This window comes from Rhinolophus sinicus, chromosome 17, assembly GCF_057876585.1.
Source record: "Rhinolophus sinicus isolate RSI-liver-muscle chromosome 17, RSI-T2T, whole genome shotgun sequence".
NCBI lineage: Eukaryota > Metazoa > Chordata > Mammalia > Chiroptera > Rhinolophidae > Rhinolophus > Rhinolophus sinicus.
The window spans coordinates 7,714,284-7,728,348 of record NC_142517.1 but is presented as its reverse complement, the minus strand read 5'-3'; the positions used below and the strand labels follow the sequence as shown (position 1 = coordinate 7,728,348).

The window sequence follows — 14,065 nt, the reverse complement described above, 5'->3', positions numbered from 1 at the left end:
TTATGGAATATTTGGGGAAGAAGTGGCATCTTTACACAGTTGGCCCTCCCACATAGAAAGGTGATGATAGTTCTCTTCGTTGATTAAAAAGTGTCTGTCCCTAAGACTTTCATCGTTCTTCTTAATGTAAGTCCTCTTTCTTAAATATATTCAGTATTTTATACATGTATTTGTGTTATGGGATTATTTTCCACTCTCTGTTTTAACTGGTTGTTGACATGTAGGAAAGCATCAATTTAGGGAATTTGGAAATTGACTATCTTAGTGAATTTATTTCTAATTTTTCTCAGCTGATTTTTTTTTTTTTTTAAAGATTTTATTGGGGAAGGGAAACAGGACTTTATTGGGGAACAGTGTGTACTTCCAGGACTTTTTTTTTTTCCAAGTCAAGTTGTTGTCCTTTCAATCTTAGTTGTGGAGGGTGCCGTTCAGCTTCAAGTTGTCCTTTCAGTCTTAGTTGTGGAGGGTGCAGCTCAGCTCCAGGTCCAGTTGCCATTGCTAGTTGCAGGGGGCGCAGCCCACCATCCCTTGCAGGAGTCGAACCAGCAACCTTAGGGTTGAGAGGACATGCTCCAGCCAACTGAGCCATCCGGGAGCTCAGCGGCAGCTCAGCTCAAGGTGCCCTGTTCAATCTTAGTTGCAGGGGGTGCTGCCCACCATCCCTTAGGGGACTCGAGGAATCGAACTGGGAACCTTGTAGTTGAGAGCCTGTGCTCCAACCATCTGAGCCATCCAGGAGGCAGCTCAGCTCAAGGTGCCGTGTTCAATCTTAGTTGCAGGGGGCAGAGCCCACCATCCCTTGTGGGACTCAAGGAGTTGAACCAGCAACCTTGTGGTTGAGAGCCCACTGGCCCATGTGGGAATTGAACCAGCAGCCTTCAGAGTTAGGAGCATGGAGCTCCAACCACCTGAGCCACCGGGCCAGCCCCCTCAGTTGATTGTTTTGAGTTCTTCAGGTAGACAGGCATACCATCTACCAATAATGAGTTTGTGTTTTTTCTTGTTACTTTCCAGCCTTTTTTGGAATAGTGTTAAGTGACGATGATATTATCAGTGTATTAGTGGCAGTAGTTTTAGCTGCTGTAACAAAAAAGTCTAAAAATTCAGCGCCACCAATAAGATGGAAGCTTATTTCTCACTCACGTATCAGTTCATCATGGTGTTCCAGATTGGACGGCTCTCTTCCCTGCGGTCTTTCCACAGACTCAAGCCAGGGACTTAGCTATCTAGAACACTTGACTTTCCACATTGCTTCATTCACTGCCATTCTGTGCCACAGCAAGGAGAAAGCATGCACAGAGTCTAATGGAATATGTTACTTCCACTCATATCTTCAGGGGAGCAGCCATGCCCAGCGACGACCCTTACCACCAGAGGGAACGTGATTCTGGGGGACAGCTCCTGTCCCTGCGCCCACTCGGCTCTCACTAATTTTAATGGGAATTTCACTGTTGTCTCAGCCCTGCAGGCTCCATCCAATCGCTCATCTCATCAAGAATCAGTTCATTGCTTATTTAGTAACTTTAATAATTTCTTATCTTCATGTAGCAAGAAATGTGTGTCTTTCATTAACCTGATCAGTTTGTAAAGTGCTGAATTGCTTTTTTCCAAGCAACATAGTTCTGCCTTGCATTTCACTCATGTGCTTTTGGTGATTATTGTACTTAAGCTAGATTCTTCCAACACCTGAGATATGCCCCGGAAGTAAATATGTTGGAAGGTATGCTGATTTCAGGTGTGCAATAAAAGAACACTGAGCTTGGAAGCAGAGCACCTGGCTCAGCACTCTCAGTTTGGGGCAGACGTGCTGGTTGCCCACCCAACAGCCATTCACCGTCTTCCTTATCACAAGAACCCAGTTATATCAAGGGACCGGTGACCAATGTGCTACTGGGTGGTAGACCCACGTCCCAGCCCCAGCGGTAAATGTTACTGCTCTTGGACTAAATCCTTTTAATGCTATTTTCCTTGGCAGGGATTAACTTAGACATGAGCACGTGACCGTCTCTAACCCATGAGGTATGGCCAACCGGCTTCTTGAAAAGATTTCCTCTAATACCAAGAGACAGGAAAGGAACAAACACTGGACTTTTTTTTTTTTTTTGCTCCTCTCTGTAGTTGTTGAGAATTTAATGCCTGAATGTGTGGCAGACATCTGAGGCCATAAAAGGAAGGGCTAAGGATAAGTCAACTCACCATTGGTAGCAAATAAGCCCGAGAAAGCTTGGGTCCTTTCGGGGTATCATTGAGCCCTTGCATTAATCAAACATTCTCTCCTCTAGCGCAGGGTTTCTTGGCTTCTGTGATGGGACGGGGGTGCTGTCCTGTGCACTGTAGGACATTTATCAGCGTCCTGGCCTCTGTCCACTAGATGCCAGTAGCACCCCCTCCCCATTGTAACAGCGAGAAACATCTCCTGACCTTGCCATGTGTCCTCTGGGGGTTTTCCAGTTTGAGAACCACTGCTCTAGACTTCCGGTTGTGAAGTGGTCCGTTTCTTCATTTAGACTTGTATAGTTGGATAGCCTATTCTTTTTTTTTTTTTGGTTTTTTTAAGGAGGGTGCAGCTCACAGTGGCCCATGTGGGGATTGAACCGGCAACCTTGGTGTCAATAGCACCACACTCTAACTGACTGACCTAACCAGCCACCCTGTATAGCATATTCTTTACAGCTGAAAGCTTCGTAATTGAGCTGGCGACCCTGGACCACTCTTAACCTCTCAGAGCCCGTTTCCTTTGAGGGCTGACGCAGGCATACTTGTTCTTGACATTAAAGGTGTTCGTGTTTCTCTAAAAGATGCAGGATGTCCTATGCCGATGCATCCTCGCCGCCCGTGTTGGCGGGGTTCTGGCTGGTATCAGGTTCTTACAGGGAAACTGCGGAGGGTTTTCTGTCCCCCCATCTGCACAGCCTTCATCCTAAGTACAGAACTTCCGTTGTATTTCTGTGGATGTGTTCTCCCAGCACAAGCTTTCTGCCCCTTGGTTCTCAGTGTCCCCAGCAATTTTCAAGCTGTGGGTTTTAGAGAGACGAGCTAGCTTTGGGCTCGAACTGATGTGCAGAGCGCCAGACTTTTCCCTTGGTCACTGTTCTGTGCATTGTTAGCAGCCCCTTCCCTGCCCACCACCGAGACCTTGTTCTGTAACTGTCACCTGCTCCTATGCAGATAGTGTGTCTCGGGGATGGGAGCAAAGGCAGAGCACAGAGGGAGGCAGAGTGCAGAGGGAGAACCACGGTCGGATTCGGGTCAGATCGAATAGGCGGTGCATGCCGGGAGGTATGTTCTTGCCTCTGACTTGACACTGAATTCCGTCCCTGTTGCCACGTGTGCTGGTCACACACTCCCTGTGCCCGAGGCTCCGGGAGGATGGTCCTGAGCTCTGAGCAGCCACCCCGAACCCACTGAGGATCCGGGAGCTCTCTGGAGACGGCTGCTCTGTGCAGGAAGGAACAACACTCACCCGCATCGGAGCAGCCCAGTTCTGTTCTGGGTGTGAGTTTCGAAGAATACCGAGTTCTGTCAGAGGAGTTCTGGGGACTGAAGCCTGTTGACGATTTGTAGTGAGACTGTGTCCACAAGATCTCCTTTCTTCTCTTCTGGCTCTGACTTTAACAAGTTGATTTCTGCATGATAGGTTTTGGGTTGGCTGGTTTCTTTCTTTCTTTTTTTTTTCTTTCTTTTTTTTTTAGTATTTTATTGGGGAAGGGGAGCAGGACTTTATTGGGGAACAGTGAGTACTTCCAGGACTTTTTCCAAGTCAAGTTGTTGTCCTTTCAGTCTTAGTTGTGGAGGGCGCAGCTCAGCTCCAGGTCCAGTTGCCATTGTTAGTTGCAGAGGGCAGACGGAGCCCACCATCCCTTGTGGGAGTCGAGGAGTCAAACTGGCAGCCTTTTGGTTGAGAGCCCACTGGCCCATGTGGGAATCGAACTGGCAGCCTTCGGAGTTAGGAGCACGGAGCTCCAACCGCCTGAGCTATCAGGCCGGCCCCTGGTTTCTTAAATATATCATTTATGGATTAAAATTTGTGGAAGCAAAAGCAGAAAAAGCATATTTCCATGTACTGCATCATTTAGTGTCTTCATGGTATGATTGCTTTTATTGGATCTTCTGGTTTGTGGTCATAAATCCTAAAGGATTTCTGCATTGTCTGTATCGTGTGTCTCATGGTTTAGACTATGTTTGAACAGTGTGTTTGTCCACACATTCACTGCAGATGTTTTCTACAGAACTCAGTCACCCTGACCTCCTCCCGCCATTTTCTGTCAGTTCTGAGCCAGTTGGCCCATAGCCCCCCCAAACTAGAGTGATTCCCTTTAGTCAGCCCCTGTTACAAGCTTGTCTCCAACGTTTTTCAAATCTGTGCTCCTCCAAAGTCGGTGCCATTGAGCGTCTTTTAATGATGAAGACACTGAAGCTCAGAGTTGCTTGAGGCATCAGCTTTGTGGACAGCATTTCAGCTTAGCCGGGGCCGCTGCAGAGCTCACCTGGGGCTGAGGGGTGAGGAGGTAGGGAGCGCTGAGCAAGTGCACCGCAGCCAGAAAGAAGAAAATGTAAGTCTGGAAACATGCAAAGCATGGCAGCTAGCTAGCCATCTAGAGTTTCTATGTGGGGAGACGGAACAGAGGTGTGAGTGGTGAGAGTGAGCGGGTTCTGTGATTGAAATGCACTAAATTCAGAAGGAGAAAGAATGAAGAGCAGTGTTTGAACATGTGCTAGAGCTTGTCCTCTGTGAGGTAGCACAGAGGTTCCCAGGTCACTTTAACGAAGACGTTGGGAGGGACCCTGGTGCACAGGTCATGTGTGGGTGCGTGATTGTTGTTCACTGTTCACCCTGACAAGCTGGGGAAGTGGAAATGGGATGAGACCATGAGCGATCCACCTCCTTTTCTGAGTCTAAGCCACACGACCGGCCACTAAGTAGGTGACAGCACGTTTTCTGTGTGAGAAGACCGCGCGTCAGCCTGGTCGGGTCCCTTGTGACAGACTGGACACCTGGTGGAAGGTGGGGCCCTGACTCAGACCCAGGTGGGCTGACTCAGGGCCGGCTGCCCTGCCACTGCCTTTCTGAGCTCTGTCTCAGGAGTGACACCGGCACAGCGTTCCTGCCACAGCAGAGCCAGCCGGTTAGACTGGGAAACTGCCAAGCCCAGGCCCAGTGCTGCGTTCACTTCAGCGGGGTTGTTCGCCACATAGACATTTAGTCAGTAACCGCTGCCAGTGGGGCCCGTGGGGCTGGCACCTGAGGCCTGGTCTGGAACAACCAGCTGCCTTTACCTTTCCGTCAGCACAGTGGGAGGTCTCCCCAGGTGTACTCCATGCGCAGCCTGTGGTTGTGCTGCCACCCACACTGCGTGGTATTGGCCCAGAAAGTGTAAGTTAGTATTCACAACAATAAAGGAAAGCTGATTCAGAAGGAATAAAATAATTTCAAGAAATGTGTAAAAGCAAATGTATTCTAATGTGTCTCTAACTGATGCCAGTTAACCAGCGCACCCCGCTTGTGGCTTTACTATACGCTGGGACGGTGGGGCATGGGTGTGGTCCCCATCGCTGTTTGAGCATTGACTGATGGGGTGCACGGCCAGGTAGGTTTGCTTTTAGCGTTCAGCACACCTGTCCGAAGGCAGTACAGCGATATTTCAGTTGGTGACCTTTTTGAGAAGGAAGCTCCTTGTTTACAGAGGACTTGAATGAGTGTCAGTCCCCCAGTTAAGCAGAAGCTGACCTCACTGGCCACCTGTGAAAGCCCAACCCCCGGCAGTGGCTCTGGGAGCCTTGATATTGTGCCAGTTTCTCCAGCTCTCTTGCCATCCCTCCACCCCCGCCCTCCCAAATTGGCAAGGTGGCCAGGCCACTGGTGTTTCAGGGGAGGCATGACACTCGCCATCGTTACTTGGCCTACTTTGATGTGGGAAGTCCTGGCCAGTCCTGTTATTAGTCAGTGTCTGGTCTGTTTTCATTCCTTCTGGAAGGGCACTGTTGGTGTCCCTTGGCAAATACTTAATGAGTGTTCAAGCCGTGCCCCCTGGCCAGCCTTACTCACTGTACAACTTCATTTTCATGGCATGAAACAAATACCCTATAAGCTGACCGACTTCCAGAAGGAAGACTTGCGGGCATTTTACCATTTGCTTGATGAGAGACATGCTTTCAAATTGGCTTCCTTCCGCCCTTTGTAGTTGGGCATCTGGCGTCTGAAGTCAGCATTGTCGCTGCAGGAGCAGGTGGGGCTTCTGTTCCAGGGCTTTTAAAGAAACGGGTAAGATTTTACTTTACAGGCTAAAACAGTTTTAAACCAAATATAACTCTCCCCACCCATATTGTGATAAAATACCCTAAAATTTATCATCTTAACCATTTTAAGTAAAATACATGTAACAAAATTTATCATCTTAACTATTTTAGGTAAAATATACACAACACAAAATTTATTGAATCAGCTTTTGAATCATTGTAAGTGTATTAAACTACTTTTTGAGCTCATGGTCTACCCTTTTGGAATTTTTAATCATGTTTCTTACATAGAACCAACCATTCTAAATCACGCTGAGCATCCTGGAGAATATCAGACTGTCGGATGTAAAGTCAAAGTAAAACAAAGTGAAACACAGACATTGTCGTGGGTGGAGCCAACTACCACACATCCTAGTCTCAATCAATGAAGCTTGGATGTGGTTCGAACCTTTTTCTTCCAAACTTATGTTTTGTATTTTATTATTTTGTTTTAAGGGCAACCTGCTGAGCCCATGACTACAATGAGGTTAAAAATATTGTGATTATATCTTAATTACAGCTCGAGGAATGCTTTAAAATAGTATCACGCCTGAGTGAAATAAATAAGGAAGTTTGATTCCCTGTTTAATTATAGTTTCTCCTTTCTGTTTAGCCCTTCAAAAAGTTCAAGTTGATTTTGAAAACATGACCCTTTTTTCCTTCCCAATCCATCTGCTTCCCTGAGATACTTATTCTGTCATTGTAGAGGAGTATCTCTGATATTTTAGTATACGTCATTTTTATTCAGTGTTTAATATACATAAAGATTAACGTGACCCAAACAACGAAACTTCCCTGAAAATACTGAGCTTTTCACTCTGGAGAAGCATCCTTCCAAAGCAGAAGCTGAGACAGAGGCTGGAAAGAGACAGGCAGCGTTGTTGGATGGATACTCCCCTGGCAGCTCTTAAACAGCGGGGCGGGGGATGAAGAGGAAACCAGGTGTTTCAGGCCCCGGAAAGTGGGACCCAGTTCACGATGGCTGTTTTGCTAATGAAGGGTTAAAACTCACACTCAGCAGAGGCTGGGCTGAGTACCTGGGTCCCGGCAGAATTTGTTAAAGGAGTCCCATTTTGTCTGGTCAGGATAGAGTTTTTAGTTCAGCCAGCATGCGAACATCACTCAAGAGTTCATGGTTCTTGCAGCTGACAGGAACAGATGCCTAGAACACAGCATTCATTTCTGTTTTGCTTTTTTGGCAGTGGCAAAATGTATATAACAAAATCGACCATCTTAACCATTGTTAAGTGTGCAGTTCAGTGGCGTTCAGTGTATTCACATCGCTGGGCAGCCATCACTAGCATCCATCTCCAGAACGCCTTCATCTTCCCAGACTGAAACTCTAACTCCCCGTTTCTCCTTCCCCCAGCCCCTGGCACTCACAGTCTACTTTCTGTCTCTATGAATTCCACTGCTCTAGGGACCTCATATACGTGGAATCATAGGTATTTGGCCTTTTGTGACTGGCTTTTTTCACTTAGAATAATGTCTCCAAGGTTCACCCGTGTTGTACCATGTGTCAGAATCTCCTTCCTTTGTAAGGCTGAGTAACGTTCCATTGATTATGTGTGCACCACATTTTGTTGACCCATTCATCCTTCCGTGGTCGCTTGGGCTGTTCCTACCTTTTTGGCTGTTATGAAGAATGCTGCAGTGAACGTGGCTGCAAATAATCTGCTTGAGTCCCTGCTTTCAGTTCTTTTGGATGTGTACCCGGAAGTGGAGTTGCTGGATCACATGGTAACTTGGTAAACAAATCAAATGTCTGAATTTTGAGGGGCCACCATACTGTTTGCACCACAGCCACCCCATTTCACATGCCCACCTGCAGTGCACGGGCACTCAGCTTTGAAACCTGGGCCAGGGCTGCTCTAAGGAGAACATTTTCTTTTTCAAAAGCAGCGGCAGCTGCAGGCCTCAGGCTTGATCCCACCTCTCAGAGAGGAGGCGGCAGAACCCCTCAGTTTCCTACTGAGAAGTGTCTTTGGGAGCCTGGAAATCAGCTGGTCATGTTGGCCAAGCACTGTGCTCCAGCCCAGGCATGAGTTGGCTGACAGCTCACAGGTGAAGGGGCTTCCCAAGAAAGGGTGTCTGAAGAAAGCCACAGGGCTGAGCTCTGAATTCTGGCAGCTGGAGGGAGGGGATGAATCATGAGGTAAGTCCCATTCTCTTTGAAGTCTGCCCTAAAAAGAGGGAGATGTCTCCCTCGTAGCCGTAGCCGTGGGTTAGTCCTCAGTCAGACTAAAGGAAAAGACTCATAAGGGCAGAATTTCGGGGAGCCAGCATGGGCACCTTTATCGTGGCCTTCGCCACTGACCAGAGGCAACTGGGTCTTCCTCACTGGCGCCGCCTCTGAGCTTCTGCAGAAGGCAGGGGTGACAGTGAAGAAAGCCCTACCCTTAGGGCATCCAGAGGTGGGTTATGTTCCCTTCCAGCATGAAGGTGTTTTTAAATAGGGCCCGCAACCCCATTTCCTGCTGCCTTGTCACTTGGGAAGGGGGGGCGGGGTGTGGAGGAGGGCTCAGTTGGGTGGGGAATCCTTTGTTTACAGAAGTGGTGAATCCCCTGCATGAAAAGCATTTTCACCTGGTGATTCTGATCTCCAGTGTTACAACTTGCAAAATGTTTCTTTAGAAATTTTCATTAAGTATCATTTAAGAAATAATACTTTTCCCCTTTAATCTCGAATATCAATTATTATTTATTTTTTTCTTTGTCTTCTTAAAAGGAAATTTCAGGTTCTTCAACCCCACCTCTTACGATATGCAGATTTCCTCCTTGACTTTTCAGTGTTTCTTGGAAGTTTCACCAGGTTTGGGGTCTACAGTTGATTCACCTCCAAATATACAACAATTTGATCCTTTCCTTCCTAATACTGTGTATCTCACAGTTTTTCTTGTTAACACTTGTTAATCTTTCTAGTGTCCTTGTTTGCTTTTGTGACAATACAGGGCATTATTAGTAAACCACTGGGTTTCAGCCACTTCTTTTAAAAATGCAATGCATTTTGTCTCCATCTCTAAATCCTGTGCTTAATTTTCTGTCTATCATTACGATAAGAAGTAATGTTTGTTGATTGCTTGCTTACTGCATTCCGGGCACTGTGCTAAACTTTAGATATGGTCTCTCATTCGATGCTTGCAGCGAGCGAACACATGGAACCAGAGCTGGAGGCTCTAACCCCCAAGCTCACACACATTTAAACCACGCAGTACAGTAGCTTCACTCTTGTTTGTTTTGCCTCCGTTTTGAAGCACATGTTAAGCGCCAGGCTCTGTGGGAAGTGTGTTACACAATCACTATGACCTGGGCACTATTTTAACCCTGTTGTGAGTGATGAAAATGGTACAGAGGGATTCAATGTCGTAACTGCTCCAGGGAGCAGGCTGTCAAGTTCTGTGTGGCCAACTCCTGACTCTGGGTTTGGCGAACTTGATTCATGATCTCTGGGTGGCTCTGCTCTAGACCTGAACCTGTGTGCTTTGATCTAACTTGCTGATCTGATGGGTGAAAAAATGGCATTTCATGGTAGTATTAATTTGCATTTTTCTTAACAGGAAGGGTGAGCATCTTCTCATTTTTCTAAGTATTATCTGTTGATATCCTTTGTTCTTGCTGCGTTTTCAAATCAAACAGCTTCCTTCATCACTGGGTACCTTTCTCTCAACAGGCACTGTCTCAGACATGCCTTGTTTGTGTGGATTAATATAAGTGGCATACAGTGAACAGTTCATGCCATGTGTGCTGGTCATAGCCTCAGTTCTTGGTTGTTTCTTTTTCTATATTTTTTTCATATTAAATTAAGTGGGATGACAAACTTAAATGAGAAAGAAATAGCAACCAGCTCATTCATTTGGAACGAATGGCTGTGGTTTATTGTAATCAAATTTAAAGAGGTGTGTTATCAGTCAGGATAGGGAGGGTTAAGCCCTGGTCTCGAGCAGTCCTTGGTCTCAGGGATTTGTACAGCATGGTTGAGTTCTGCCTCACTGGGTCAGCAAGTGGTGTTTGCTCTCTGAAATTTCTCAGGGAGCCAGGCTGCGATGGGCTTCATCTCAGCCCAGGTTTACATGATCTTAGAGGCAGGAAAAGAGAACCTGATGAGGTTTGAGTTGGCTTCTAAAGCCTGTGCCAGAAGTGACGGATCATTCATTCTACTCACCTCACTGGCCACCGTGAGTCTCTAGTTGCCACGTCTAAGTTCAGAAGGCAGAGAAGTGAGATCCTGCTATGCGCAGCCCGAGGGAACCAAACACTGCTTTCTAGGTGACCACCATAGGGGTGCGTCACATCGTTTGCTCCTGACGTACCACGTGTCCCCGAAAATAAGACAGCTGCACAACTGTCTATCAGTTTGTTCCTGTCTTCCATGACAGCATGAGCTTTGCGTCCCCTCCTCAACTGTTTGTTATATAAGCATATTGAAATATTTTGTTGGCTTTCCCTTTGTTTTATGACAGTACACTCTTACAAAATAATGTTTTAAGGTATTTCTTGACAACTTCTAGTTATGTCTGTGTTTTTTAAGATGTAGTTTTATTGAATTTGAGAGTTCTGTTAGACCACAGTCTTCTGATGAAAAATATTCTTTTCTTTCTCTTCCCTTTACCTCCTACGTAACGTCAGTGTTTATTTTAGAGGTGGGATCATTTTGTTTGTTTATAAAAATAAAGCTGTCTGGGCCCTAAGAGCAGGTGGTCCAGGCCCAGCAGTCCTGACACACGGGCAGAATGCCCCTGGCATTGCACGAGTCTGTGTGTTCTCCATGTGGCCTGCTCTGTTGTAGGCACCATGCAGAATGCTGCAAAACCAAGAGAGGAAGGAGACAGGCCTCTCCTCCAGTCCCCGGCCACTTAAGTCAGACTGTAGGGCAGATAATCATTGGAAGAGCTTGTAAGTTGGTGACAAATGTGCATGTGGAACCTGGTGGAGGAGAAACTCAGTATGGGAGAGGGAGCATTCTGCCTCTGTGAGGGAGGTGCTGAGCTAAGTCTCAGGTGAGGAAAATCAGCAAGGCAGACAGGAAGGAAGGACAGAGGGGCACCGAGCGGCGCGGGAGCCACGGTTGGATCTGTGCTGTTTCAGTGTGTGAAGCGTTAAGAGGTGGGCGGGCAGCGCAGGCAGGAGTCCTGCCTGGAAGCCTTTGAGTGGCTTTTAAGAAGCGTGGACTTTACCCTGTAGGCGTTCAGTAAATATTTGTGTGGGTTATATGGATTGTTCCACCACGATGGCAGACATGTACTATTATAATATTGAGTCATGAGGACCCACCCTGCCACGGTGCTGGTACCTGGAAGAATAGCACCAGTCTGCTCACACTCCCAGGATGGCACATACCCAGCGATGCTTTAGTGCAAACAAGGCCTGTGTCCTGCAGGGGTACCCCAGCCCCGAAATCCTGCCGCTCCATGGCAACTGCGTTCTGTGCTTCTCCTGTGAAGATGTCAGGACTCCCTTAAGATAAGAGAAGTGTGCCCTCCCTTATCTTCTGGGTGGGCCCCACTCAGAGCCACCTGGCTGTGAAGCTGAGCTGGGAGAATAATGGGGTAATTCAGACCTCTTCCTCTGGGCAAAAGTCCAGGGGCTTCCACGGCACACAGACCTAGGTTTTCTTAGGGATGGGAGGTCGCCTCCTCTGATACATTCAGTGTCCTGCTTAGTCTGTGAAGACTGAGGCTTCCCCAGACAGAAGCACACAGCCCTCACCGGTACACGGCTGCCAAGTGTGGCTGAGAAGCTGGCCTTGCTCTTGACTCTGCAGCCTGCCTCATTGCCCTGTGTCCCTAGAGCCTGGCTCGTGGCCCCCGGCCCTGCCGTGCAGTCCCCCAGTCCTGTTCTGTTACGTCTTGTCTCTGACAGCCACACTGGGGCCGGCTGGTGTCTTCCGGGCCTCGGCAGATTTACTGTCCGTTGTAAATATCACCACCTTCTTCCTCATCTGTTTTCCCTCTTGTTTTCCAGGCCCTTCAGAGTAACCTAAAGTATTCCTTGTTGCCAAGACGGCTCGTTATCAGCAAGAGGTTAGCTCAATGCCTGCATCCTGCTCTGCCCAGTGGTGTGCACTTAAAAGCCCTGGAAACCTATGAGATTATTTTTAAAATTGTGGGGACCAAATGGCTGGCCAAGGATTTGTTCCTGTACAGGTACGATAGCTTCTGCGTAGTGTAACTTTGTTATTACCCAAGTAATCCATGTTTCAGCCATAAACAAGCAAAACACCCTAAAGCTGTCCCAGGAGATAACCAGGCTTCAGCTCCTGGAGTACACCCCCCAGACTTCTCTTTAAGTAGGAGTGTAGTGTTCGTGCCACCTGCCCTTCACTAACAGTAAGCTGTGACGTCATGATAAGCAGGGGTCTACACCCCCCATTTAGGTGGCTGTTGCCTGATCAGCTGCACTTCCGGTTAGAGCTGTGACGTCATGATAAGCAGGGGTCTACACCCCCCATTTAGGTGGCTGCTGCCTGATCAGCTGCACTTCCGGTTAGAGCTGTGACGTCATGATAAGCAGGGGTCTACACCCCCCATTTAGGTGGCTGTTGCCTGATCAGCTGCACTTCTGATTAAGTGTTTCCTTTATCCCCCTCTCCCTCTTCTTCCCCAAAGCTGTGGGCTGTTTCCTCTGCTGGCGAACGCGGCCATGTCGGTGAGGCCCGTGCTGCTCGGCCTGTACGAGAAGTACTTCCTCCCACTGCAGAAGCTGCTCCTGCCCAGTCTCCAGGCTTTCGTCATCGGCCTGCTGCCCGGCCTGGAGGAGGGCTCGGAGATCTACGACAGGTGGGTCTCAGCCAGCGCTGACGGCTCTGCGCCACCCACGTGGGTGGGTCAGGCAGCTGTGTTTTATGTCATTGCTTTCTAAGAAACGGGGAAAGAAGGACAGAGACTCATGAAGCCGGGAAAGGTGTAGGAGCGGGCCGATGGCTTACATTCCTGCTTGACAAAATGCTGTGTTCTCCTGGCAGTACCTCCATTCACAGGTGAGAGTCAGAAGGCAAGACAGTTTCCCAGAGTCACAAAGTCAGTGGGCGGCAGAGATGGGCTTCTGACCTACACACCAGATTCTGACGTCCTTTCTGCTCCATGAGGCTGCTTCTAATAGAAAAGCAAGGACAGCTTTCTTTGATGGGTAGGGCTCGAAAAGTTGACACTAAGCAGAATATTTTGATCAGCTTCAGCAACACTTGTAAATTTGTAAAGCTGACATGCATAAAAGTTCAGGCAGATTTTTGGTCACTGCCAAGGAAGGGGAGAAAGTATGTATCCACTATTGAGTATATAGTATCCCGCTTTTCTGGAGAATTACAAGGTAAGAACTCACTTCCAGTGTCTTAGCTGTTCTGGCTGATGCCGCAGTGATTAGCCTCTGTTTGTGGGATCCGATTTCGAGCCCATGTGCAGCCTGACTGGGAGGTTTAGTAACCTCTGTGCTTGAAAAGTCTCCATCTGATTACACAGTGCACTGCTGGAATCCTCCCCCCGCCGGAGTCCCCAGCTGCACCGCCTCTGCCTGGTGTGTCGGCTGTGACCTGGGGTGCGGAGGTGGGAGGTGGAATCAAGGCTCAGTCCAAGGCCTACTTGCCGTGCTCCCCTAAATTCGAGGGAACCTAATAATCAGAGTGGCTTGAGGGAGTATGGCTAGTGACTAGGGGTGCATTTGCGTCACGAGCGTCTGTGCTGGGACTTGACAAACCTAACCAGAAATGTGCCCTTGAACCATTTCAAGCTTTCACACCAAGTGAGCAGGTGGGGCTTTCCATTCCCAGTGGCAAATGCACACTTGCAATGGAGGG

General features: G+C 48.0%; 1 protein-coding gene across 6 annotated transcripts in view; it reads left to right on the top strand.

Annotated features, from left to right (window-relative positions):
* Nucleotides 1-14,065, top strand: part of DOP1B (DOP1 leucine zipper like protein B) — a 100,057-nt gene that overhangs the window by 13,924 nt on the left and 72,068 nt on the right. For 5 of the 6 annotated variants that reach the window (XM_088794675.1, XM_088794671.1, XM_088794674.1 and 2 more), the window contains exons 3-4: nt 12,238-12,419; nt 12,882-13,052. In XM_088794675.1, the coding sequence (XP_088650801.1) occupies nt 12,238-12,419; nt 12,882-13,052 (353 nt within the window). The remainder of the gene's footprint in view (nt 1-12,237; nt 12,420-12,881; nt 13,053-14,065) is intronic. The other variant, XM_088794676.1, reaches the window with a different exon arrangement.